General features: G+C 59.3%; 3 protein-coding genes across 4 annotated transcripts; all 3 read left to right on the top strand.

The window, feature by feature from the left end:
• The first annotated feature begins 604 nt into the window (after positions 1-604).
• On the top strand, positions 605-7,011 carry KLC2 (kinesin light chain 2). Its single transcript, XM_043970638.1, has 16 exons — positions 605-752; positions 1,520-1,789; positions 1,903-2,133; positions 2,359-2,428; positions 2,752-2,974; positions 3,800-3,887; positions 4,030-4,131; positions 4,220-4,393; positions 4,482-4,581; positions 4,673-4,722; positions 4,810-4,877; positions 4,948-5,056; positions 5,143-5,298; positions 5,390-5,514; positions 5,653-5,710; positions 6,113-7,011. The coding sequence occupies exons 2-16, from the start codon at positions 1,550-1,552 to the stop codon at positions 6,194-6,196; spliced, it is 1,878 nt and encodes a 625-aa protein (XP_043826573.1). The 5' UTR covers positions 605-752; positions 1,520-1,549; the 3' UTR covers positions 6,197-7,011.
• Positions 7,012-7,558: 547 nt separating this feature from the next.
• Positions 7,559-15,349, top strand: RAB1B (RAB1B, member RAS oncogene family). The gene is made up of 6 exons (XM_043970641.1): positions 7,559-7,711; positions 12,173-12,245; positions 12,553-12,648; positions 12,737-12,832; positions 13,425-13,556; positions 13,645-15,349. Exons 1-6 carry the CDS (start codon positions 7,698-7,700, stop codon positions 13,837-13,839), a joined length of 606 nt encoding a protein of 201 aa, XP_043826576.1. The 5' UTR covers positions 7,559-7,697; the 3' UTR covers positions 13,840-15,349.
• A 917-nt stretch (positions 15,350-16,266) lies between these two features.
• CNIH2 (cornichon family AMPA receptor auxiliary protein 2) lies at positions 16,267-23,498 on the top strand. 2 transcript variants are annotated; one of them, XM_043970644.1, is made up of 6 exons: positions 16,267-16,684; positions 20,739-20,807; positions 21,415-21,462; positions 21,995-22,107; positions 22,406-22,549; positions 22,637-23,498. In XM_043970644.1, the coding sequence occupies exons 1-6, from the start codon at positions 16,604-16,606 to the stop codon at positions 22,662-22,664; spliced, it is 483 nt and encodes a 160-aa protein (XP_043826579.1). In that variant the 5' UTR covers positions 16,267-16,603; the 3' UTR covers positions 22,665-23,498. The 2 variants fall into 2 exon arrangements, with proteins under 2 accessions (XP_043826579.1, XP_043826577.1); XM_043970642.1 differs by lacking the exon at positions 16,267-16,684 and adding an exon at positions 19,717-20,388.
• Positions 23,499-23,808: the final 310 nt, after the last annotated feature.

The raw sequence follows: 23,808 nt of genomic DNA, 5'->3' as shown, positions 1-23,808 counted from the left end.
GCCTCGCCCGGGGCTCACTCGGGCTTGCTGGTCAACCTCAGGCTTGTTTTCAGGGTAGCAGCGATCGGGGAGCACCTGAGTACGCGAGGTGGAGCCAGGTTGGGGGAATGAGGGGGATGGAGGGGATGGAGGGATAAAGGGGTGGAGAAGAGGGAGGGGATCAGGGGTGGGGGAGATGGAGAGAAGGGAGGGGGAAGGGGATGCGGGGATGGAGAGGACGGAGAGGAGGAGGAAATGGAGGCGTTGGGGGGGGCTGTGGAAGGATGGGGAGAAGGGAGGGGATAGAGGGCACGAAGGGGTGGGGGATGGGGAGGGAGGCATAGAGAGTAGGATGGGGGATGGAGGGATGATGGGACGGAGGGATGGAGAAAGATGGGGACGGAAGGAAGGAGAGGTGGGGGAGTTTGGGGAGTGTAAACACGGCACACCCACTAGCAGCCCCGCTCTTGTTTCCCAGCAAATCCCACCCTTCCACCTCAGGGAAGGAGGGAGGGGTCGCTCCTCCCCGCCCCCTTCGCGCTCCTCTCCCCTTCCTCGGATGGCCTTCCCCTTTAAGGAGGCGGGAGGGGGCGAGCCCCCCCACCTCACGTTCCCTCCCCTTTAAGGCCCGCGGCAGCGGGGATCGCGCAGGCGCGGGGGTGGGCGCGGGGGCTGCCGGGAGAAGCGGTGATGGAGGCTGCGCGGGCCTTGTGGGGCAGCTGAGGCCGAGGAGGCCGGGCCGGGCCGGAGCTGGGGCTGGGGCTGGGCGACAGGTGAGCGGAGGCAGGGCGGGGCCTCGATCCAGGGATAGGACGGTGCGGGGGCCCTCACTCCTCCGCTTCGGGGCGCCCCCTACGGGTCCGGGGGGCTCCCCCCTCTAGCCCAGGGCGCCCCTAGGGGACCGGCAGTGACTGTCACGGGGTGCCCCAGGGGAAGGAAGAGTTCACCTTCCTATCATGGGGTATCCACAGGGGAGGGGAGCTCCCCGCTATTATGGGGTGCTTCTGAGGGGAGGGGGAGCTCTCCTGTATTATGGGGTATCTCCGAGGGAGAGTTTACCCCCTGTCACAGGGTATCCCCAGGGAAGGGGAGCTCCCCACTATTCTGGGTTGATCCACAGTTGGAGGGGGAGCTTCCTTCTCTATCATGGGGTGCCCCGGGGAAGGGGGCTCTCTCCAGACATGCTACAAGTTGTGTACAGTATAGGGGGTTGGGGATGGGGATCCCCCCTCTAAGAAGCACCTGCGTCCCTAGTGGACGGACGAGGCAGGTCGTCGTGGTCTTTAGTGCCCGCAGCCCCCCATGCACCCCCCGCTAATCGGGGGTGCCCTCGGGTTCCCTCCTCGCCGCTAGGGTGGCCCCGTCCACCCCTCCTCCCCGGGGTCCCCGTCCCCACTGCAATGCGTCTGGGAGGGAGAGCGGCCTCTGGAGACGCCCCCTGGAGGCGACCGGCCACAAGTCCCGGCCGAGCTCTGGCCAGGACCCTCACGGCCCCTTGGCCCCCGGAGGCCGGCCCCGAGCATCCTGGTCCTCCCCGCAGGAGCCTCCTTCCAAACCGAGTCCTGCAGCCATGGCCACCCTGGTGCTGTCCCGGGAGGAGAAGCTGAGCCAGGACGAGATCGTGCTGGGCACCAAGGCCGTCATCCAGGGGCTGGAGACCCTGCGGGGCGAGCACCGGGCCCTGCTGGCCTCCCTGCTGGATAATGTGGCCGGGCGGGAGGCCGGCGAGGCCGAGCCCGGAACCCAGGAACGCTCGGGGCTGCTGCGCAGGTCCCTGGAGGCCATCGAGCTGGGACTGGGGGAGGCCCAGGTACCCCCGGGGGTCGGGGAGCGGGAGGCGGGCGAGGGGCCAAGGGTGAGGGGCCAGTGGGGCCGGTGGAGCTGCAGAGTCTTCAGCCTTCTCTCCTGGCCGAGGGGCCGTAGGTGATCCTGGCACTGTCCGGCCACCTCGGGGCTGTAGAGTCCGAGAAACAGAAGCTGCGCGCCCAGGTGCGCCGCCTGGTGCAGGAGAACCAATGGCTCCGGGAGGAGCTGGCCGGGACCCAGCAGAAGCTGCAGCGCAGCGAGCAGGCTGTGGTCCAGTTGGAGGAGGAAAAGCAGCACCTGCTGTTTATGAGCCAGATCCGGAAGCTGGACGAGGACCCTTCTCCCAGTGTGAGCCGGCCCAGACCCTCCTCCTGCTGTCCTGGGGGGGAGGGGGACCACACTTCCTGCCCTCCCCACCCACAGCCAAACAAAACAGCTGCCTACAGAGTCAGAACTGGGCCTCCCCTGCATCTGCCGACAGGCTCCCCTGGTTTCCTTTTAAACTCTCCACCTCTTTTCCCTGTGAGTGATTTGTTTCTTTCCCATCCCTGATTCCCTCCCTCCCTTCCTCAGGAAGAGAAAGGGGACGTTTCCAAGGATTCTCTGGATGACCTGTTCCCTAATGAGGACGAACAGAACCCAGGTAGGGGGGTGGGGAGGAGAGGACTGGGCAGGAGGTCCCCGTCCATGAAGGTGACTGACTGCCTGGAGCTCCAGGGCCCAGGTGGGGCCTGGGGGTGATTACATTGCCTGAGGACTCAGAGGCATGCAGATAAGAGGGAGACTCCCAGGACTCCCAAGTATGCAGTTACATACTTTGTCACTGCCTCCTCAGAGAGTATCTGCCCTGCCAGTTCTTCTTGGACAAAGGAAGGAACCGAGGCTCAGGGTCGCAACTGGGACCAGGGCAGCCCTAGCCTGACCCCTTATCCCTGGGGCCCCCTCTGACCTCCTGCCTTCTTCCAGCTCAGGGCCCTGGAGGTGGAGATGCGGCTGCCCAGCACGGAGGCTATGAGATCCCTGCCCGCCTCCGGACCTTGCACAACCTGGTGATTCAGTATGCCTCACAGGGGCGTTATGAGGTGGCGGTACCTCTCTGTAAGCAGGCCCTGGAAGACCTGGAAAAGACCTCAGGACATGATCACCCTGATGTGGCCACGATGCTGAACATCTTGGCTCTTGTATACCGGTAAGGAGGTGCCTGGACCTTGGGGGAGGGGGGAGGGGCGGCTGGGTGGCATGGCGGGCGGAGCATTAGGCCTGGAGTCAGGAAGACTTCCTCATGAGGTCCAATCCAGCCTCAGGCACGTCTTAGCTGGGTGACCCTGGGCAAGTCACTTCACCCTGGTTGCCTCCGTTTTCTCATCTGTCAAATGAGCTGGAGAAGGAAGTGGCAAACCAGTATCTTTGCCAAGAAAATCCCAACTGGGGTTGTGAAGGGTCAGACAGGAGAGGACCTGAAAACGAGAGGCAGCCATGGACTGTATACAAAGGAGCCTCTTCTGGGGCAGCTAGGTGGCACAGTGGATAGAGCACCGGCCCTGGAGTCAGGAGGACCTGAGTTCAAATCCGGCCTCAGACACTTAACACTTACTAGCTGTGTGACCCTGGGCAAGTCACTTAACTCCAACTGCCTCAAAAAAACCAAAACAAACAAAAAACCCCCCAAAAAACAAAGGAGCCTCTTCATAAGCCTAACCCCATTCCAGGTGAAGGAGGGGGGAGCTGGTGTAGGATGATAAGCACCCCCACAATAAAACCCTACACAGGTGCCTGAAAGTCCACCATTAGTCCATCGCTCCTTTGAGGGCAGCCTCACTTCCCCAAACCCTTTATGGAAAGTAAATCTCCCCATGTGAGATGGCCGAGGGAGCCCCAATGCCCCAGGCAAGGAGCCTCGTTTTACAGATGGGGAGCATGGTGTCCAGGGAGGGAAGCAACTTGACTGAGGTCTTCTGGCTGCAGCCTTCGGACTCCCTGCCCCCCCCCTCCCCCCATCTCTTTGTCCCCTCAGGGATCAGAACAAATACAAAGAAGCTGCCCACCTGCTCAATGATGCTCTAGCCATCCGAGAGAAGACCTTGGGGAAGGACCATCCAGCTGTGAGTGAGACCAGCAGTGGAGCAGGCCTGGCTTTCCTGGGGGAGAGGGTGTGTGAAAGAGGGCCCCTCCCTCCACAGGGCTGCCTGCCCCCCACGCCCCCAGCTCTCTGCAGCCTTCTTCCTTCCTCTGCCCTGATCCCAGGTAGCAGCTACCTTAAACAACCTGGCGGTTCTGTATGGCAAACGGGGCAAGTACAAGGAAGCGGAGCCTTTGTGCAAACGGGCCCTGGAGATCAGGGAGAAGGTAGGGCCCATGGGGGCTGGGGAGGAGGGAGCAGGGGCGGAGTGGGGATGGGGGAGCATGTATGAAGGAAGCCTTGACCTCTTCCTAGGTACTGGGCAAATTCCACCCGGATGTAGCCAAGCAGCTGAACAATCTGGCCCTGCTCTGTCAGAACCAGGGCAAGGCTGAAGAGGTGGAGTACTACTATCGGCGGGCTCTGGAGATCTATGAGGCCCGGCTGGGCCCCGACGACCCCAACGTGGCCAAGACCAAGAATAACTTGGTGCCTGATCTGGGAGGCCAGAGGGAGGGGCGGGTGGGGCGGCCAGGCAGGGCCAGGTCCTTACCCTCTTCTGTCCCCTCTTCCTCAGGCCTCCTGCTATCTGAAGCAGGGGAAGTACCAAGATGCAGAAACCTTGTATAAAGAGATCCTGACTCGTGCTCATGAGAAGGAGTTTGGCTCAGTCAATGGCAAGTGGTCCCCACCCCTGCCCCCATCCTGCCCTTCAGAAGCCTTGGGCTCTGGAGCCCCATGACAGCCCCTCCTTTCCATGTCCCCCAGGAGACAACAAGCCCATCTGGATGCACGCTGAAGAACGGGAGGAGAGCAAGGTATGGGGAGCCAGAGACCCAGAGCTCACTGGGGCTGGGGGCAGGGCCGTTCCCTCCCTAAGGCCTGATGCTTCCCCTCCCCTTCAGGATAAGCGTCGTGACAGCACCACCTATGGAGAATACGGCAGCTGGTACAAGGCCTGCAAAGTGGACAGGTGAGAGGAGGGCTGAACCCTGGGGAGGGAAGGAGGCTGGGCCCCCGCTTCATGCCTGCCTCTCCCCTAGCCCCACGGTGAACACCACACTGCGGAGCCTCGGGGCACTCTACCGCAGGCAAGGGAAGATGGAAGCGGCTCACACCTTGGAGGACTGTGCCAGTCGGAGTCGAAAGCAGGTGGGCACTGGGCCCAGGAGGTAGGCGTGGGAGGGATTGGGCACTTCTCGGCTTCTGTTCAACCGGTGCCCTCCTCTCACCCCCAGGGCCTGGATGCTGCAAGCCAGACCAAGGTGGTGGAGCTGCTGAAAGACAGTGGCGGGCGTGGGGATCGCCGGGGTGGCCGAGAGAGTTCCGGGGGCACGGGCTCCCGGGCCGAGGCAGAGCCCGAGGATTCAGGGCCTGCGGCTGAGTGGTCTGGGGTGAGGCGACCATTGGGAGTGGGGATGGAGGGGTGGCAGGGAGGGGGCAGGAGGGAGAGCAAGCACAGTGTGGCTCTGCTCCTGCCCCCAGGATGGCAGTGGCTCTCTCAGGAGAAGCGGTTCCTTCGGGAAACTCCGAGATGCCCTGAGGCGCAGCAGTGAGATGCTGGTGAAGAAGCTGCAGGGGGGCGGCCCCCAAGAGCCTCCCAACCCCCGGTAAGAGCCCCTCTCCCCCTGGTCCCAGCCCTGCCCCACATGCCCCACCCAGCCCAGGCCCTCTCTCAGGTCCCCTCAGCTCCACCACCTCCAGAGCCCACTCCTAGGAGGGGTCAGCTCTTTGTCTTCCTCCTGCAGGATGAAGCGAGCCAGCTCCCTCAACTTCCTCCACAAGAGCACAGAGGAGGCCAGCCAGGTAAGGAGCCCCAGCCCGAGGCACCCTACCCATGGCACCTTCCTGACCACTGTGAATAGAACATCGGCTTTCTGAGGGTGACTGGCATAGGGGGCCAGGAGCCTCCAGTCTGGCCATGTGACCCTGAGTAGATGGCTTCCCCACCTAGTTCTCTGGCTGGCTCAGATGGTAGTGTCCAGTCTATGCTGCTTGCATTAGGTCCCACTCCTACAGGCCAAAGACCAGAGGCCTGACCACTGCCCAAGCCCCTTCTCTCCTCTGCCTCCCCAGCCAGGCCAGGCATGCCCAGGTCCTTGGGATGTTCCCCAGGCTTGTGGTGATTCACATATGCTAAAACCCCACTCCAGGATTGGCGGACCCCACCCCCACCCCCCTCCTAACCCTCTGCATGTTTGCCCACAGTCCAGCAGCGCCAACCTGTCCGATAGCCGCATGCTCAGTTCCAGCTCTCTCGACCTCTCTCGACGGAGCTCTCTCATTGGCTAAGACGAGGGGTAGCAGGGCAGACATAAGCCTGCCCCCTCCTGGTCCCCTGGGCCCTCCTCAGCTGCTTATCTGACCCCCAGGGATGGGGGAATGGGGGTGGGCTCCTGCCCCACTTCAGGCACCCTTCCCCTAAGGCTGTTTCCCCCAGGCATCCTCCCCCATCATTTTTTGTTCAATCTCAGGGTAACCTTTCCCCCTGTTGTTTCAGGCTTATTCCCCTGCCCCCCCCCACAGTCTAACACTGTTAGTCACACAGCCTTGAAGTGTCATACTGGGGACAGAGTACAGGAAGGAGCCAGGATTTCCCCTGTATTTATTTCCCTCTTCCCTTCCCCTCACTGGAAGTCAGGAAAGTGGAGAGCAGGCACCCAGAGCCTCCTCGAAGCAATCCTGGCCACCTGGGCCTGGGGGGGGGGTGATACTCCCTGCAGGATCCTTCCGGCCCCCCCACGGGACCTCAGGAAAGAGGTGTTGTTACACTAAGAAGCTCCCTCCTCCCTCACCCAGGCCTCTGCTTCTGTATATAGAGAAATAAGTTATTGGCCGCTCCCTGCCCTGCTTGTGGGCACTGCCCCTTCCCCATGCCCTGTCCATGGTACCTCCTTTAGCCCTGCCCCGCCCCCCCCCCCCCAGTCAGGGATAGCTGACACTGTTTTCTTCCTTCTGGGTGGTGGCAGTCCCTGGGCCTTAAAGCCGACCCTGCCACTCCCTCCCTTCGGAGGTACCACCTGCTGAGCCATCCCTTCTCCTCCTGCACCTGTGACTACTAATGCTTCCAGTTCTCCCCCTCAGACGCTGAGGGGGGAGGTGGGGGTGGGGGGTGGGCTGGGGGACCCATTTGCTTTGTTCAGATGTTGCTGTAGAAATAAAGAATTTGAATCTAAATGAGTCCAGTCTCTCAATGGGGGCGGTGCCTCAAACTATTGGGGATAGGAGCTAAGAGAAAAGGAATAAGGTTCCATTTTCACCCTGCCTACCATGCAGATAGTCTAAGAAATGAAGGGACAGAGAAAATTGGGTTCAACTCCCTCATTTTTACAGAAGAAACAGGACCAGGGATGGTTAGGTGACCTGTTCAAAGGCACACAGCTATGAAGGCGTAGCATAGGTGATGATGCATAGACGTAGACTATAGGTGTGATAATTGTTGCCCCAAATTCCCCGGGGCCTCCCTCCCTAGGAAAATCTCCTTCAGAGTGGGGGGGGGGGGATGAGAAGGAAACTACAAATCCCAAGAGGTAGCACGGTGGAGAGGGCGGCCCAATGATGGATCTGCGCATGCGTCGAGGTGTCCGGGCACCTCCACAGTCGGGGAGAGGATGAAGTCAGGAGAGAACTACAGGTTCCAAGAGGCCGCGGTGTGCGACAGTGAGAAGGGAAGGCCTGCGCCTGCTCAAGCGGGCGGAGCCTCGGGGGGGGGCGGAGCCGCCGCCATCTTGGAGCGGGAGGCGGAGCGAAGCAGACAGGGAGGGAGCGACCGACCGGGGCCGCTGCCGCCGCCATGAACCCTGAGTAGTGAGTGACCCTTGCCCGGGCCCCCGCCCCTAGGACCAAGGAGGCCTTGGGCCCCGTGTCCGCGACTTGTCCCCCTCCCCTTATCGGGCCCCCACCCGGGGTCCTCGCTGCCCTTCTCCCTGACATCCGGGTTCCTGCCCTCGGTGACCCCCCACACACACACACACATCCGGGTCCGGCGGGGAGGGGGCCTGGCCAGGACCCCCCCCCCCCAGCCTGGGAGGGGACCGAAGAGGCTGCACTCCCCCCTGCTTCCTCTCTCCATACTCTTTCCCTTCCCTCCCCCTCCTCCCTTCCCCCTCTTCCTGCCTCCCTCCCCCTTCCCTCCTCCCCGTCTCCTCCATATCCCCCTCCCCCTCTACTCCAGCTTTCTTGTGGTTGCGGGGGTGGGGGGGTTCCGTTGGGGCCCTGGAATTTTCTAGATTTAGATCGGAGTTCCCCCCAAAACACATGTACAGATTTCTCGTTTCTGGGAGTACCCCCCCAGGGCCACTGACCCCCCCCACGCACACAACAGACCACTCAGTCCGCCGGGCCCCCTTCCCACTGTGAACATCTCGGGGGGCCTCTCCACCCTCAAAATTGCACGTGGGGGTAAAATATTCGATGTCTGATTTACACCTTCCAGTAAGGGGCTCCTGATAGTGGGGTGACGTCTGTACACATAGTAACAAATTAAGCCTCTCCTCGGGCACTAAGCTCCACCCCTCCCCCAAGTATGCCCGGAACCTACCTCAGTTCCTCCCAATGTAGAGTTAACTCATTGGAACCTAATCGATTCCTCTCACAATGTGGACCTAACTGGGTTCTCCTCTGTACCCCCAAATGTGGACACGATGCCAAATTAGCTTCCCTTCAGGCTCTTTGTCCCGCAGACCTAACCCAGCTGGTTCCTCCCCTCTCCCCAAATGTCTACAAAATGGTTTCATGTTTAAGAAGTAAACCTAAGCCCAGGAGGAACCAAACTGCAATAAGCATTTATTAAATGCCTACTGTTTTCCAAGTACTGGGCTGGTCACTGAGCACACAACAGACAGAAATGAAATACTCCCATTCCTCAAAAACCATCTATTCCACTGAAAAGATACATGGACATAAGTCAATACCAAGCCAGTACCAGTAATCTGGAGAGAGGGAATCCTGCCCTCTCATTGGAGCTATGGTTCAAAAGTCCCTAGGACCTCCGCCCCCTTTCCTATTGTCAGGAGCACAGCCACCTTCCTAGTCCCTCAGGCTTACAACCCCGGAGTCATGCTGCACTATTGTATCCCACACCCCCCTGGTGCAGGCCCATACCACTGAATCCCTGGACTGTTGCAATAGCTGGGGGGGTGGGGGGTGTCTGCCTGCCTCCAGGCTCTCCCCTCTCCAGTCCATCCTATATTCAGACACCAGAGGGATTTTCCTAAAGCCCAGGTCTGACTACATCACCCCTCCCCCCCATTCACTTCCAGTGGCTCCCTGTGGCCTCCAAGATCAAATCAAAACTGGCATTCAGAGCCCTTCAGAATCATCCCCCTCCTCCCTTTCTAGTCTTCATGCACCCCGATGTGTACTTTTCGGATCTAGTGCCGGGCCCCCCCCCCCCCCCACCTCCTGGCTTTTCCATCAACAAGACCCACCAGCTCTGGGCTCCTGGCCTGGAACACTTACCCCTCATCTCTGACCACTGACCTCACTGGCTTCCTTCAGGCCCTCTCTCTGAGACTACCCTCAATGTCGTCCTCTACAGACTTCATTGTTTGTAGGCTGTCTTCCTCATTAGACTGTGAGCAAGAACTGGTGTGTTGTTGTTGTGGGTCTTTGTATCCCAAGCACAGTGCTTGGAACATAGTAGGTGCTTAATAAATGCAGCATAGATGGAGGCCTTTGACAGGAACAGAGCATGTGTGTGAAAGGGTCAAAGAGGAGATCAGCTAGAGAGGTCAGTGGGAGCCAGCCGGGGGAGAGCTTTCAGCACCAGGTGAGCAGGCTGGGTGTCTGAACAGAGCCTCATTGGCAAGATGGAGGGGGAGGACAGAGGACAGGGAGCTCTTCTGCACACATGGGGTGTAATAGAGCTGTATTCAGAGCTGGGCCATCTGTATTGTGGTGATGATGACAATGGAGCCCATGGGGCCAGAGAGAACCTACAAGCATTGATATTAAGTACCAGTGTGCCAGGCTGGAGATAGAGAAGCAGAAGTGCAACGACTCCTGTCCTCAGTGTGGGGGGCAGGGGACAAGGGGGACAGGGGTGTACAAATCCATACAAAATGAACATGAGGCCATTGAGGGGAGGGCCCTGGGAGGCTTCAGGTGTGAGAAGGGAAGGGGAACGTGTGGCCTGGGGGCCACCAGTACAAGGACTGGACGTGGAGCCTAGGGGCTGGGAGAAGGCCACGCTGGCCAGCTTGGAGAAATCTATAGTTTGTAAACAGGAGTAATGGGCTGACAGTGGAGAGGGGTGACGGCCAGAGTGGGAAAGGCTTCAGATGCCAAACAAAAATAATCTGTTTTGGGGCTGAAGTACTAGGGAGACAGGAGGGACCTGGAAAATCAAAGCAGTGGCTTTCTGAAAGCTGGATTGTCATAGGGAGAGGCTGTCGCTATAGTCTAGGTGTGAGGGGATAAGAGGTGTCCCCAGCTCTGGGGCCTGAGGAGGGGCAGGACCAGGACAGCTCAGAGTCCCGGAAGCCAGGAGAGGCTTGGTCAGCAGTGTCCCAGTGTGCGCAGACGTTGGTAGCATGATGGTTGCAAAGAGACTGTTAGACCGAGCAAGTCCGAGGTAATTGTCTGGTTGGGAGGCCCCTGGCCAGATCTGGAGCCCAGAGGATCTAGCCTATGCTTTGTTGAAGTTTGGCTGTGAAAGGGAAAACAAATGGAGGACAAATGTTTAGCTAAGTGAAGGAGGACTGGGATCTTCCCCAGCTATACCCTGGCTGCTGCTCGGCCTGGGGGCCTGGAAGCCCAGCATGGTGGGAGGGGTCCCTCCCCCCTCCCCCTGCCTTTATCTCCTTGGGAGGCTCCAAGGGCTGTAACGGTAACACTGGGGAGCTCACACACTGGGTGAACTTGACCGAAGACCGCCTTGTGCTCTTTGCCTGGAATACTGGGTCAGGGGCTCTGTGAGCCCGGGCACAATCATGGCTTTGTTTTCACTGCTCACTGTATACGAGTGAGTGTTTCCCTTCGTTATTTCAGAATGCTGAGGAAGGGTCTGGGGGCGTCACTCAGTTGCCAAAGGATCCATACACAAAGAGGTTGAAAGCCTGGGCTCAGGGTGGGCACCTCTTTCATTGGCACGTTTGCTGCATTTTGGTCCTTTTCTGTAGTTTACCCTTTAGTTTTCCAGTTCAGAAGTATTTTAACAAACTGATGTGTCCCTTCCACTAGCCCCCCATGGGAGGCCCCCCGCCCCGGCCTCCCCATCCCTCCACACACATCTTGTCTCCAAGGGCACATGTGCATTTGGGTGATGTCTTGGGCCCAGCACAACGGCCAGGCCCAGGCTCATATTTTCCCACAGTGCTTCACCATTTGCCATTTTCTCCTTTTGTCATCTTTGTTCATCCATCCTTCTGAGAGGCCTCAAGCCAGTGAAGCTTATGTGCTGGAACATGGGGCGGTGGAAGTATCCCCATTCTATGGCCATTGACCCCCCCCCCAGGGGTTGGGTCTTTTCTGACTGATCCTCTGGCAGGTGCTTCCCAGCTGCTCATGCCCTTCTCCTGCACCTCAGTTTTCTTCCCTCCTAATACCATAGTACAGAAGCCTGCCCTGTGACGGTGCTGGGTACTCTCCCCCATTCTGGCTGTCTCCTACCCTTCGTCATCAGCTGGATACTGGGGGGCGTCCCTTGCCCCCTGAAGCCTCTCCTTTTCCAGTGGCCGCTCCCAGTCTAGATCACATTAGCTATTCTGCATTCCCTGCTCTGTACAATTTGGCAAATGAGGCAGGTTAGGTGGTAGAGTGAGTGGAATGTGTCACTTGGAGTCGGGAAGGCCTGGCTTCAGTCCTGACCCTGACATTTACTAGTCCTGTGGTCACGGCTCAGAGCCTCAGTTTCCTCACCTGTAAAAAGGGGGTGAGGATCGATGTGGTAACTACCTCACAGGCCGGTTGTGATTGACCGGTAGCATGAGGCCTGTGAATTGTTCTACAAATCTTCAATGTCCATATGCCTGGGAGCCTCTGCCTCCTTCCCAGCAGCCTCTTCTCCTCCCACCCCAGCTATGGGGATGTGCTGGAGGGGAGAGAATCCTGGTCCCTCTTTTTAGCATCATTCTTGGATTCTCTTTCCACCTTCACCAGGAAGTGCATGGTTCTGCTGCCTACCTCTGTCTTCCATAGTTTTCCATGTTTCAGCATTCTTCTTCTTGCTTCAGTTTTCCCTGGGAGGCAGAGCAGACTCTGGGTCCAGGCTCTGTGGGAGAGGGGCCTCTCCCTGGGCCTCACGCCTTCCCCTTCCTCTCCTTCCAGCGATTACCTGTTTAAGCTGCTCTTGATCGGTGACTCAGGCGTAGGGAAATCCTGTCTGCTTCTCCGATTTGCTGTGAGTCTCCTGCCCATGTCAGTTTTGCCACCTTGGGTTCTGGGTTTGGTCTGCGTGAAGGCATCCCAACTTCCTTAGGGAAGAAGAGATGCCAGTTGCCCAGGGAGCAAAGCACAGGGCGGGCTGCCCTCCAGGGCCCAGAAAAGCCAAAGGTCTCATGGGAAGGGGTGGAGATAGGTCCCAAATATTGGCTCTTGGGGGGAGGTGTTCAGGAGGTTGGTGTCCTGTGAAGGAACAGATTTAGTTGGGTGCTAGGACCTTGCTGGGCTGCTGGGGACACAGAGGCTGGGCTCTCTGCTATTCTCAGGATGACACGTACACCGAAAGCTACATTAGCACCATCGGGGTGGACTTCAAGATCCGAACCATTGAACTGGATGGAAAAACCATCAAGCTTCAGATTGTGAGTGTCTGGCTGTGCCCAACCCCCCCCCCCCCCCCCCGTGGGGTGCCTCCCGATGGAAGCCCTGACCTGTCATCTCTTGCCTTAGTGGGACACAGCCGGTCAGGAGAGATTCCGGACCATCACATCCAGCTATTACCGAGGGGCCCACGGCATCATCGTGGTGTATGATGTCACTGACCAGGTAATGGAGCCTCGCCAAGAACTCTAGACCTCTGTGTCCTTGCAGCCCCTGAAGTTGAACCTGCTGTGAGACAAGGACAGACACAGAGCACGTGCCCCCCCCATTCTCTTTGTTCATTCTGCAGTAGAAGGAGCCAGCTCTATTCTACTTTTCCCTGTGATGAGGTAAAATTAGGCCTCGCTTCAGCTCCAAGTCCTGTGCCCCCACCCTACAGATAGTCTTTTGCCCAGTGCCCAGCTTGTGGTCACATGGTCTGGATCTCAGGGCTTCTCACTCCAGACTCTCTCCCTTGTTAGGCCGGGACGGATGAAAATCTCCCCAGCTCCCTTTTCTGCCTAGAGTCTGGAGAGCCTTGGTTCCCTACCAAGGTGTGAAATGGGTTCTGTCTCTGGTATTGCTGTCAGAGGCCTCTGGGAATCAGTGACCTCTGCCCTTCTGCCTCAGATTCCCAGCCTCTCCATGTGGGAGGCCCTAAGGCCCCTACTCAGTATCCTGGGATTTGGCCTCTCATCTCCAGCTAGACCACCCTTCAGGGCTGGGGCTGGAGGGAGGGGGCACTAGGCTGAGGCTCTGATGGCAATATCTCCTCCAGGAATCCTATGCCAACGTCAAACAGTGGTTGGAGGAGATTAACAGATATGCCAGCGAGAATGTCAACAAGTTGCTGGTGGGCAACAAAAGTGACCTCACCACCAAGAAGGTAGTGGACAACCCCACTGCCAAGGTGAGGGGTCAGGGCTGGGGCGGGGGGCTGCTCAGAGGGGCCCTTCCACAGTCTCTGAGCCACCCCCCACCCCCTGGCTTCCCCTCAGGAGTTTGCTGACTCTCTGGGCATCCCCTTTCTGGAGACCAGTGCCAAGAATGCCACAAACGTAGAGCAGGCATTTATGACCATGGCTGCGGAGATCAAGAAGCGGATGGGGCCGGGGGCTGCCTCGGGGGGCGAGCGGCCCAACCTTAAGATCGACAGCACCCCGGTGAAGCCGACCAGTGGAGGCTGCTGCTAGGGGGCTGAGCTTCGGGGCTGGGGGAGGCTGGGACGACACCTCTTCTTTTCAGATGATGCCCCTGAGGCAGGAGGCAGAGCCCCAAGCCTGCCTCTCCCCCCCCTCCCACCCACCACCACCAAGGGGCATTTGATTCTGTGGCTCGTGGGCAGTGAGGCCTGTCATCCACTTTTCCCGACTTTCCCAAAGCTTCAGACGTGCTGCAGGCAGGGCTGGGGAGCTGGGGGGAGGGGGGCTGGCTCTTCTGCAGTGCTGCTTCCCAGGTCCTTGGAGAGCCCCTTTTCCCTTCCACCAGCCCTGGCCTCTCCCCAGCTTTCTTGGGGAGGAGGAACCTGCCTTGTTCCCAGCTCGCTCCCCTGCTTTCCCTTTGAGCTGCAGTGAGTCCTGGGTAACCTGTCTCCTTTTTCCCTTGAGCCCCTGCACCCCAGGAGCAGGGAGCCTCTTCCTCGTCTCTCATTATCAGAGAGAGCCGGACCCAGGGCCCAGACTGTGGGGGACGTGGGTCCTGGGGAAGATGGGCCAGACCTCAGGAGGGCCCTAGGGAGCTTAACCAGCCTCAGGTCTCACCATTTTCCCCTTCTTCCTGCATTACCTTGGCCTCCCCTCCTGGCCTGGAGCTTTGAGCTCAATCCGTCCATAATGGCTTGGGGTGAGGGGTGGGGGGGTGGCACGGCTTTGCACAAAGCCAGAACGGGCGGATGGTAGCAATTTTGCATTTGCTCAGAGGGGGGCTCTTGTCAATTTCCCTTAGCCCCTGGCAGACTTCCCACCTCTCCCTTCTTGGCCCCAGGAGGCTGTGGAGGTGGAAGGCCGCCCGTGCCTGGTTCAGGCTGGGAACAAATCCCTAACCTGCTGGAGGGTGGCGGGTGGGCAGCCCTGGACGGGGGCGACTCCAGGACCTGCCTTCCCCCTTGACCACACTTACCCTCGGAGGCTTCCTTCCCGCCATCCAGCTGGCTTACTCGCTCCTGGTTTTATTCCTCTCACCCCAGGACAGAGTAAATGTTATTTCTTGCCTTGGTTCCATTACTTGTGTGTTCTCCCCCCCCCCCCCATATGGTTCTTTCTTTGTCTTGCCCTTCATTTCCCAAACAGCTTGAGTGCTTCCCAGATGAAGTCCCGGCCCAAGTGCTGGCCAGGGATAGGTAGTCTGCCCCTCGTGCCCCAAGACATTGAGTCCCTGGGACACCTCCGATCTAGGAATCCATTCACCCAGTTTTCCTTTCTTGTCCCCTGGTCCCCCGGTCAGTGTGACATACTTGAACATGCACATATACACAAATGTGGTTTTGCTTGTATTGAAGCTGCAGGTTGGGGACCCTCACAGGGCATCCCTCCTTTGGAAATGCCACCCCCACCCCCATCCCCATCCTTCCTTCCTAGTCACATTTTGTTCAGCGTTTTGCAAGAAAAAGCCACTTGGGGAAAAGAGACAAGGACAAAAATAAATCCTCAATAAATCTCCAATGGCCTGGGGAGAGCCCCCCCCCCCGGGGGGGTTTGCAAGGAAGTTGGCAGGCAGCCAGTGTGGTTTGTGGGCTGCGCCCCAGGGGGGATCCCTAGAGCCGGGGCAAAGTACAAAGGGGTGTTTGTGGAGTCGGGGAAGGCGTCTTCTAAGCCAGAAGGGGTGAGCTAAGGCCCCCAGCGCCCCTGGCGTAGTATGGACAGGTGCTTTTAGCACTAGGGCCCGACCCACTTCCTGTATCTGGGGAGGGGGTCCCAAGGAGCTTCAGCACCCAAAAAAGGGGTCGGCGGGGGGGAAGGGAGCTGGGGCTTTGACGGGCAATGCCGGAAGAAAGATGGGGAGGTCACAAGAATCCCTTTCCTGGTTCTTCCTACCTGTCCCCGCCCCCGCCCTTCCCCATGCCCATCAGGTGGCAAAGACGTGCACACGCCCCTAGAGTCAACTGCGTGGAGACTCCGTTAGTGGTAGCCATTCAGCCCAACTCCAAAGCATTGTCCCTTCCTCCCACCTAGGACCCAAGAGCAATGTGCCCCACCCTCGGTGGCAATCTGCGTGGGTGCGTGTGATTGCATTGTCGGCCCAGGGTGTATGTGTGGAGGAAGGGAGGGGAGGCGGGGAACCGGAGAACTGCAAGAGCTCGGGGTGTCCTTTGTGCTCGATTTTGGCAGCACGATGTGGGGCGCTGGGGGTGGGGGTGGGGAGGGGAGCTGTCATTTGTGAGTATGGGTGTGAGTGCGCGCGCGTGTGTGTGCGTTTGTGGGGCCGGGCGCCGAGCTGGGTGAGCTGGGCACGATGCCCCCAGCCCCGTAGGACCCATCTGCGCCCTGTCCTGGAGCGTCCCTCGCACGGCGGACCCCAGTCAATCACCCCTTCCCCAGGCTCCTGCCGACTCTTCGGCTGAGGCCCCGCCCGCCTGGAGGCTGGGCCTGCCCCTTTGTGGGGGAGCCCCGCCCCGGCTCCGCCCCCCCAGCTTCCCGGGCTGGAGAGGGAGCCGCGGGGCGAGCGCAGGATGAGCGAGAGGGGCAGGAGCAGCCGCCAGCGCCAGCGGACGCGCCCCCCGAGCCGCCTGCCCGCCCCGTGCTCCCCGAGCCCCCCGCGGCCGGGCCGGCCGGCTGGGTGGGCGCGTCTCTCTTTGGGGCTCGCCTGGGCGACCCCCTCGGCCATGCCAGGCCAGTGCTGAGCCCTGTGGGGCGGGGTGGCTGCCGGAGCGGGAGCCGGGCCGGGCCGGGGCCCCCCGGCGACGGGGCCACCCGACGGCGTAGGCTGGCGCCCCCCGGCCTGGCGCTGGGCCCCGGGGCCATGGCGTTCACCTTCGCCGCGTTCTGCTACATGCTGACGCTGGTGCTGTGCGCATCCCTCATCTTCTTTGTCATCTGGCACGTAAGGCCGGGGGCCAGGGGACGGAACCAGACCAGGGCCGAGGGGTCTCTGGCCCCGGGCGCCCGCGGGGGTGGGAGCACTGCACGCTCTGGGGGGGGGGACTTCTCAGGGCAAGGAGGGGAAACTTGCTTACTCTTATTCCCTCCCCCACCCTTCCTTCTCTACCTCCTTCCCCAAATACCTGTTCTCCCTTCCCGTTCCCTTCTTTTTCTACCCCCCCTTTTTTCCCTGTCCCCGATACCCCATCTAATCCCCCATGCAGCTTGATGAGAAGCGGAGGAGGGGAGGTTTCGGGTTGCTCTGCACTTGGGGGCTTAATTTCTTCCAATACAGCTCTCCTCTTCCTCCCCCTCTTCCTGGCAGGGCATCTCTCCAATCCTCCCTCTGTCTGTACCCAGGTCTGTCTGTCCCCCCTCCTCCCTTCCTCTCCATTGTGGGTTTTTCCAGCCGAGTGATGGAGCTAGTTGCCATAGCAACTGCATCTGTTTACAAGACCCACATCTACCAGAACCCATTTAACCCCTTCCCTCTCATATCCGGCTCCCCCACCCCCAACACACACAAGTGTCCGTGGAGGAAGGGTCTTAGGTGGGACAGACCTCTCCGTATTCACTAACCCCTTTGATCCTGCTGCCTCCCCACCCCCACCACCCCCTGCTCATCCCTCTTTTTCCGATTCCATCCTTCCTCTGGCCTGATTCTTCTCAGAACTGTTCAGCTCTGTCCCAAGTCCTTATCAGTTCTGGGATTGTGGGGGAGAGTAGAGGGGCCCCTTGGTCAGGGTCCCTTTTTGCTTTTTACTCTCTGACAAGTCTTTGCTATGCTTCCAGACTCCGGTCCCCTCCTCCCATCCTCACAAACCTCCTCCACTTCCCTTTCTGCCCCCCCCCCGCCCCCCTGTCTCTTCTCTCCCTCCTAACCTCCTTTCTATGCATTTGGTTTTTATTCTCTCCGTTTCTTTCCCATTCTCCAATCTTCTAGCACCCTCCTCCCATTCATTCATTCATTCTATTCATTCACTGAACAAATGTTTCCTGGGCACCTGGACTGGGCATGGGGTGGGGGTGGGCTGGGGACCAGCGCTCTATAGAATATGGTCCCTACCCTGAGGGAGCTCACATCTCCCCCGTGGCCCCAAGTCCACACCCCCTCTTCTGTTTCTCTGTCTTCCTTTTCCGTCTGCACATCTGTGTTCTTTCATTTGCTTTCAATCTCTCCTTCCTACATCTCTGTCCTCATCTCTCTCTCGCCTTTCTCTGGTTGCTCTTGCCATCTCGTGCCATCCCTGTCATCTTCCTTTCCCTCTGTACTCCCTGTCTCACTCATCTCTCTGCCATATGTCCATCTCTGCAGCTCTGGCGTTCTCTCCATCTGTTTCCCCCTCCCCATACCCTCTTCTCCCCCTGCCAGTCTCTCGTTTCTCTCCTCCTCTCCCTCTCCCCCTTCTTCCCCCAACTCTCTCCTTTGTTCAGTGTCTCCCTTTTCTTTTCCTTATTCACTCCCATGTTGCTCTTCCCAATCTGTTTCTCCCCTGTTCCTCCACCCCAATGTTCTCTGCCCCCACAACTTGTCTCTGGATCCCTCATTCTCCATCTTCACTACCTCTCTTCTGCCTTTGCCTCTGACACTTCTGCCCCTCTCACCATCTGCATGACCTGGGTCTTCCCACTCCCTTGTCCTTCCTTTCACCCATCTCCATCTCCTCCATCCTTGTGGTTCCTTTTCACCCAAGTGTCTTGTCTTTCTCTCCTTCCCAGCTAGTTCTTCGTCTCCCTTCATTCCCACTCTTTCTAGGGCTCATTGCTTTCTTGTCACCATCTCAGGGACTCCTTGTCGTTTCCCCCTCCCCCCCACCCCCACGAGTCCTGTGGCTCTCCCTCTCAGGTCCTCATCTCATCTTAGCACACCTGGCTCAGTCCCCATCCCCATCTCTCTTCTTTCCCCATTCCTTGCCCATATTCTGTCTCTGATCTTTGGCTCTCTTTGTTCATTCAACAAGTATTTCATGAGCTTCAATTAGATGTCCAAACCCTGGCTTGGTTATTGTATCTTTGGGGGAGCCTGTTTCCTTCTTTTCCTTCTTCTTTCTTCTCTCTCTCCTCCTCTCCATCTCCTCTCTTCATATATACACCCTCTGTCTTGGCCTCCATATCCCCACCTCATCCTCCTACCTTCTGCACTCCTTTACATGAAGTCAGGTGAGGGAGGGAATAAGCATTTATATAGTACCTCCTATGTGCCAGGTACTGTGCTAAGGTGCATTTCCAAATATTGTCTCATTTGTTCCTTGCAACAATCTTGTGAGTCTGGTGTTAATATACTCATTTTTACAGTTGAGGAAACTAAGGCAAATAGAGGTTTTAGTGACTTGTCCAGGGTCACACTGAGATTGAATTTGAACTCAGTTCTTCTTGACTTCAGACACAGCAGCATGCTAGCCACCATTCCAGTGGGCAGTAAACCTTGGGGGAGGAAGCAGAGGGAGACAGGCTCTTGGTGGAATGAGAGAAGGCCCAAGGAAGCTGAGGCAGACAGGTTTGCAGAAGGCACAGTCTTTAGTCCAGGAAGGTGGTGGGAAGCCTAAGGGTTGGGAAGAAGGAGGGGCTGTGGATTCGGGCAGGGTTTTGTCCCCATTTCCTGCCAGGTCTCATCGAGGTCCCCCCCCCATCTTCCAGAACTGAGTGCTAAGCTCCCTTCTGGACCAGGGCTTTCCCATAAGAAAGAGAAGGGGTGACCACATGGGGTGGGTAGGGCGAGACAAGCAGCAGTTCAACTGCCCTCTTCCAAGGGAAGGGGCGCTACTGCCAGAGCAGAGGAAGGCTGGCATCTGGCATGCAGGAAGGCCCAAGCCACCTGACCTTCAGTTTGCAGGGAGGGTTCTGGGGGAACAGGAAAGAAGCCAAAGCATATCCCAAGAAGGTGCTGCCTGGGGAGGAGGCTGTCCCCCACGGAATCTCACTCCCTTGGCCTGACGAAGGTGAGGCCAAGGGTGGGCAGCAACCTGCCCAGGGTCATATCATAGAACTGGTAGAGTTGGGCCTGCTGGAGCCCAAGTCCCCAAGTCCCAGTCCCGGGCTCCTTTCCTCCATCTGGAGCCCCCTCCTCCCTCCCAGCTCCATACCATGTGTGCCGGAGGGTGAGGAGGTGGTGTTTGCAGTTGCTAGGCAACCCCAGGGCACTCTGGTCTCTTGACAAGTTTATCCGGTGAGTGACAGGTGTCAGTTGGTGGGGGAGGGGACATGTTTTTTCTGATGGGGGCTGATGGAGTGGAGGAAGGGGCACCCTGGGCCCTGGAGCTGGACTTGTGATAGACTGAAGGGAAGTTATCTCTGCCATCCCCCCTGGTGGGACCCAGTGGCACCATGGACTCCAGATGGCACCCTGGGGAACAGGAAAGGCGAGATGTTCTCTAGCTCAGAGCTACTACCCTCCCCCCATTCCAGGCTGCTGCAGGAACACACAGAGGGCTCTAGGTTTGCTGGGCCCAGCCCTCTCCTACCCCCAATCTGGTCTGCACACACAGGCGTGGCATCCCTGTGCCCATCCTGCATTCGCCTTCCACCTCGGGCCTCTGTCCTGCCCAGGCCACAGCCCCCAAGGATGACCAGCTCAAATAGTCCTAGCCTCAAAGCTCTGGGGAGGTCCCAGGGGACCTGGATGCTATGGGTCAGGGGTCACGTGCCAGGAAGCCGTGGGGCATCCTGGTAAGAGGCCCTGGGGGCAAAGCTCGAGGGTCCCACATACGGACTCCTAACTTCCTTCCAGTCCGGCATCTACCTGGGGCAGGAATTGGGGCCCTTTAGCAAGTCAGGAGAGCCCTGGGGCTGAAGCCCTTCTGGGCCGACTCTTAGCTGTCTGATCTGGACTGGTCTATTCCTCTTTCCCAACCTGTCTCCTCACTTGTAAAATGGTTTCCTCCTGGATTATGGAGAGAAAGGGACTCCCCACATGAGTATTGGTATGGAGCCTGAGAAGAAGGGGATGCACAGGGAGGGTTGGGGATACCCTCCCCAGGCCCCCCAGCCTGACAGGCCCCCACCCCACCCCTACTTAGATCATCGCCTTTGACGAACTGAGGACCGACTTCAAGAACCCCATAGATCAGGGCAACCCGGCGAGGGCAGTAAGTCAATACATGTGATGTGCCGAGGTGTGTCCGTCAGTCTGTCCGTTTCTGTGTCGGGGCTGGGCGGAGGGCAGATCCGAGGAGGGAGAAGCGGGCCTTGGGGCCAGACAATGAGGCTCGTAGGGAGGGATCTTGGACTGGGGACGGGACCAAGGGGGTGGGAGAGGAGACAGCCCATTCCCCAGCCTGTCTGCCGCCTCTGGCTCAGCGGTCAGCCCTTTCCGGGCCCTCTCACATCCCGCCCGGGGTGTCAAAGCCGAGCCTCCCGGGTGTTTCTGGCAGATCAAGTCCCGGCCGTTGCCGGGGAGATCCGGGTGAAGTGCCTGCCCTCCATGGCGACAGTTGCCATGGGAACGGCGGCGCCTGCCTCTCTCCGTGGTGACATCGCCATGGAAACAAGGCTTAGATCTCTGTGGCTTCCGCGAGCTGGGCTGGGAGCCCTGGACTCCCAGGCAGAGCGGGGAGGTCTTCTCCATCCCTCAGTAGAAGCTCCTCAGGGAAGCTGGACCTGGTGCCCCCCCCACCTCACTCCCCCCACCCTGGACTCTCCTGCATCCATGCCTCACCTTGCTCACTCAGCCTGACCCTACTCTCCTCCCCACAGCGAGAGCGTTTGAAAAACATTGAGCGGATCTGCTGCCTCTTAAGGAAGGTCAGTGGGAGGTCTTGGGGGTCACAGGACCCCCTGTCTGTCTGTCTGGCCATCTGCCTAGAGCCCTGGACGGGGAACCAGGCCCGGCTAAGCCACTTCCATTCTGTGTCTGTGTGTGACCGTGGGCAAGTGCCTTGCCTTCTCTGATCTCTCTCTGTGCCCTGAAGTGGTTGGACCCGGCGGGCTTGTCCCGTTTGGGGCCCCGGCGGATCCCCGAATCTTTGGTGCCATACCTTTCCAGGCATGTCCCCCACCCCTTTCTCCCTCCGGTCCCTTTGCCCAAGGAAGGGGGAGGTGGGTCGAGACGCCATACAAAGAGATGCAAATTAGGCCTGCCCATTCAGTCGTTCTCTTCCCCGCAAGCCCAGGACCCCGCTCCCTCTCCCAGCCCCAGGACCCCAGAACGGCCCCCAGACGCCTGACCTCAGTGCAGGGGCCCATTCTCCAGGGCTTGTCAGGGGAGGGGAAGGTGGGCCGCCCCGCCCCCAGAGGGCAGCCCCTGAGCGCTCGGTGCCCCCGGCCCTCCCTCTAGCTCGTGGTCCCCGAGTATTCCATCCACGGCCTCTTCTGCCTGATGTTCCTGTGCGCCGCCGAGTGGGTGACCCTGGGCCTCAACATCCCCCTGCTGTTCTACCACCTATGGAGGTGATCCATCGGGCTGCGGGACTGGGTCGGGCACCATTGCCGGAGGGGTTCTGGTGTGGGGATAGCTGGGCCCTCAGGCCTGGGAGGGGAGGAGGGCCCCCACAGTGGGGGGGGGGCGATTTCAGCCAGCCAGACGTCCCAACTGTCCGGAAGGGGAAATACGCTGCCCTATGTTGAAGTCTTCCAAGCCTGGGTGATGAGGGGTCTTGAGGATCTCTGCTCCCACCTGACAGACATTCCGGGAAGTCGCCGCCGACCTCGCGGCCCTACCCCCGGCTCCTTTCGCCCCTTCCCCCAGGTATTTCCACCGCCCGGCGGACGGCTCCGAGGTCATGTACGACGCCGTCTCCATCATGAACGCAGACATCCTCAACTACTGTCAGAAGGAGTCCTGGTGCAAACTCGCCTTCTACCTGCTCTCCTTCTTCTATTACCTGTACAGGTGAGCTCCGTCCCGCCTTGGGGGGGGGGGGAAGGAAAGGACTCCCACTGGTGACTCGAGACCCCAGCCCGCCCCTCTCTCCCACAGTATGGTTTATACGTTGGTGAGTTTTTAAAGGGGGAAGCCGGCCAGGGAATGAACCCCGAGAACGGACCGGACGCCTGTGTACCCCCATCCCCGCGCCCCTTTTGGACAGCGGAGAAGAGCCACTCCCCGCCCCCCGTCCCTCCGAAGCCTCAGCTCTGGGGGAAGGCGAGGGGCGCCGGGGCCTCCTCAGCCCCTGCCCCCCAAATTGCTGCTATGGGATGGCCCGTCCCCCCCCCCATCCCCACCTCACCCTCCTGCGCTGCGCCGGGTTCTGTCAGAGCGGCGCCTCCCAAAGGCAGCCGGGAGTCCAGGCAGACGGCGGCTTTTGGGGCTCCGGACCCCAAGTCCCTACTTCGAAAACCTAGTATTCGGGTGAAGGGTGTTGGGGCCTCATCCGCTCTGGGGAGAACTATGGGGCAGGGGATGGGAGTGCTGGAGAGTGACTGAGCTCGGGAGAGGGGAACTGGGCCCACCCCACTTCCAGAACAAGCAACCAATCATCCCTCCGCCCTTCCCAGCGAACCCAGGGTATTCCCCAGGGTTAGGTGAACTGGCCCGGGAGGCAGGGCCCCGGGGAGGGGAGGGGCGTGAGCAGGCTCAGCCGGGGGCTCCCCCTCAGCCCCACCTCCCGCTCCCTGCTCTCCCTCTGCCCTTCCCCCCCCAGCCTTTTCTCGGCTCTTTCTTCTGTGTCCCCCTTTTGCCACTCTCCTCCACCCCTGTCCTTGTCTCTCCCTGTGCCCCCATTTTCTAAGGCGCTGGGGGCCTGGCCCTGTCCAGCGCCTGGAGGAATTTGTGTGTAAAACCCGTCTCTCTAGGCCAGTCCTGGCCATTTGTGATTGAATAAACAATTGCAAAGACTGAAGGCCGGGCTGTGGCGATGGGGGGTGTCACTGGCTTGTCCAGCTCTGAATGTCGAATCTCGCCGGGAATTTAAGGCAACAATAAAGTCCCCGTCCCCGCTCCCTTTTCCAAGCTCAAGATGCCCAATTCAAAGGACAGTCTTGAGTCTCTTCCTAGGTCTGGTCGCCACCCTCTGGTGGATGATCCAACCACTTCATGTAGAAATTGTAGAAGGGCCTTTTCCCAGGGTCACAGTGTGATACAACAGCAGAAGGGCGAGGCTCTGAGCAGGGACAGTGAGGCCGCTGACCTACCCCTCCTGCCAGTGTTCT

This window comes from Dromiciops gliroides, chromosome 6 (genome assembly GCF_019393635.1).
Source record: "Dromiciops gliroides isolate mDroGli1 chromosome 6, mDroGli1.pri, whole genome shotgun sequence".
NCBI classification, from domain to species: Eukaryota; Metazoa; Chordata; class Mammalia; order Microbiotheria; family Microbiotheriidae; genus Dromiciops; species Dromiciops gliroides.
This window is presented reverse-complemented; position numbering and strand designations above follow the sequence as displayed.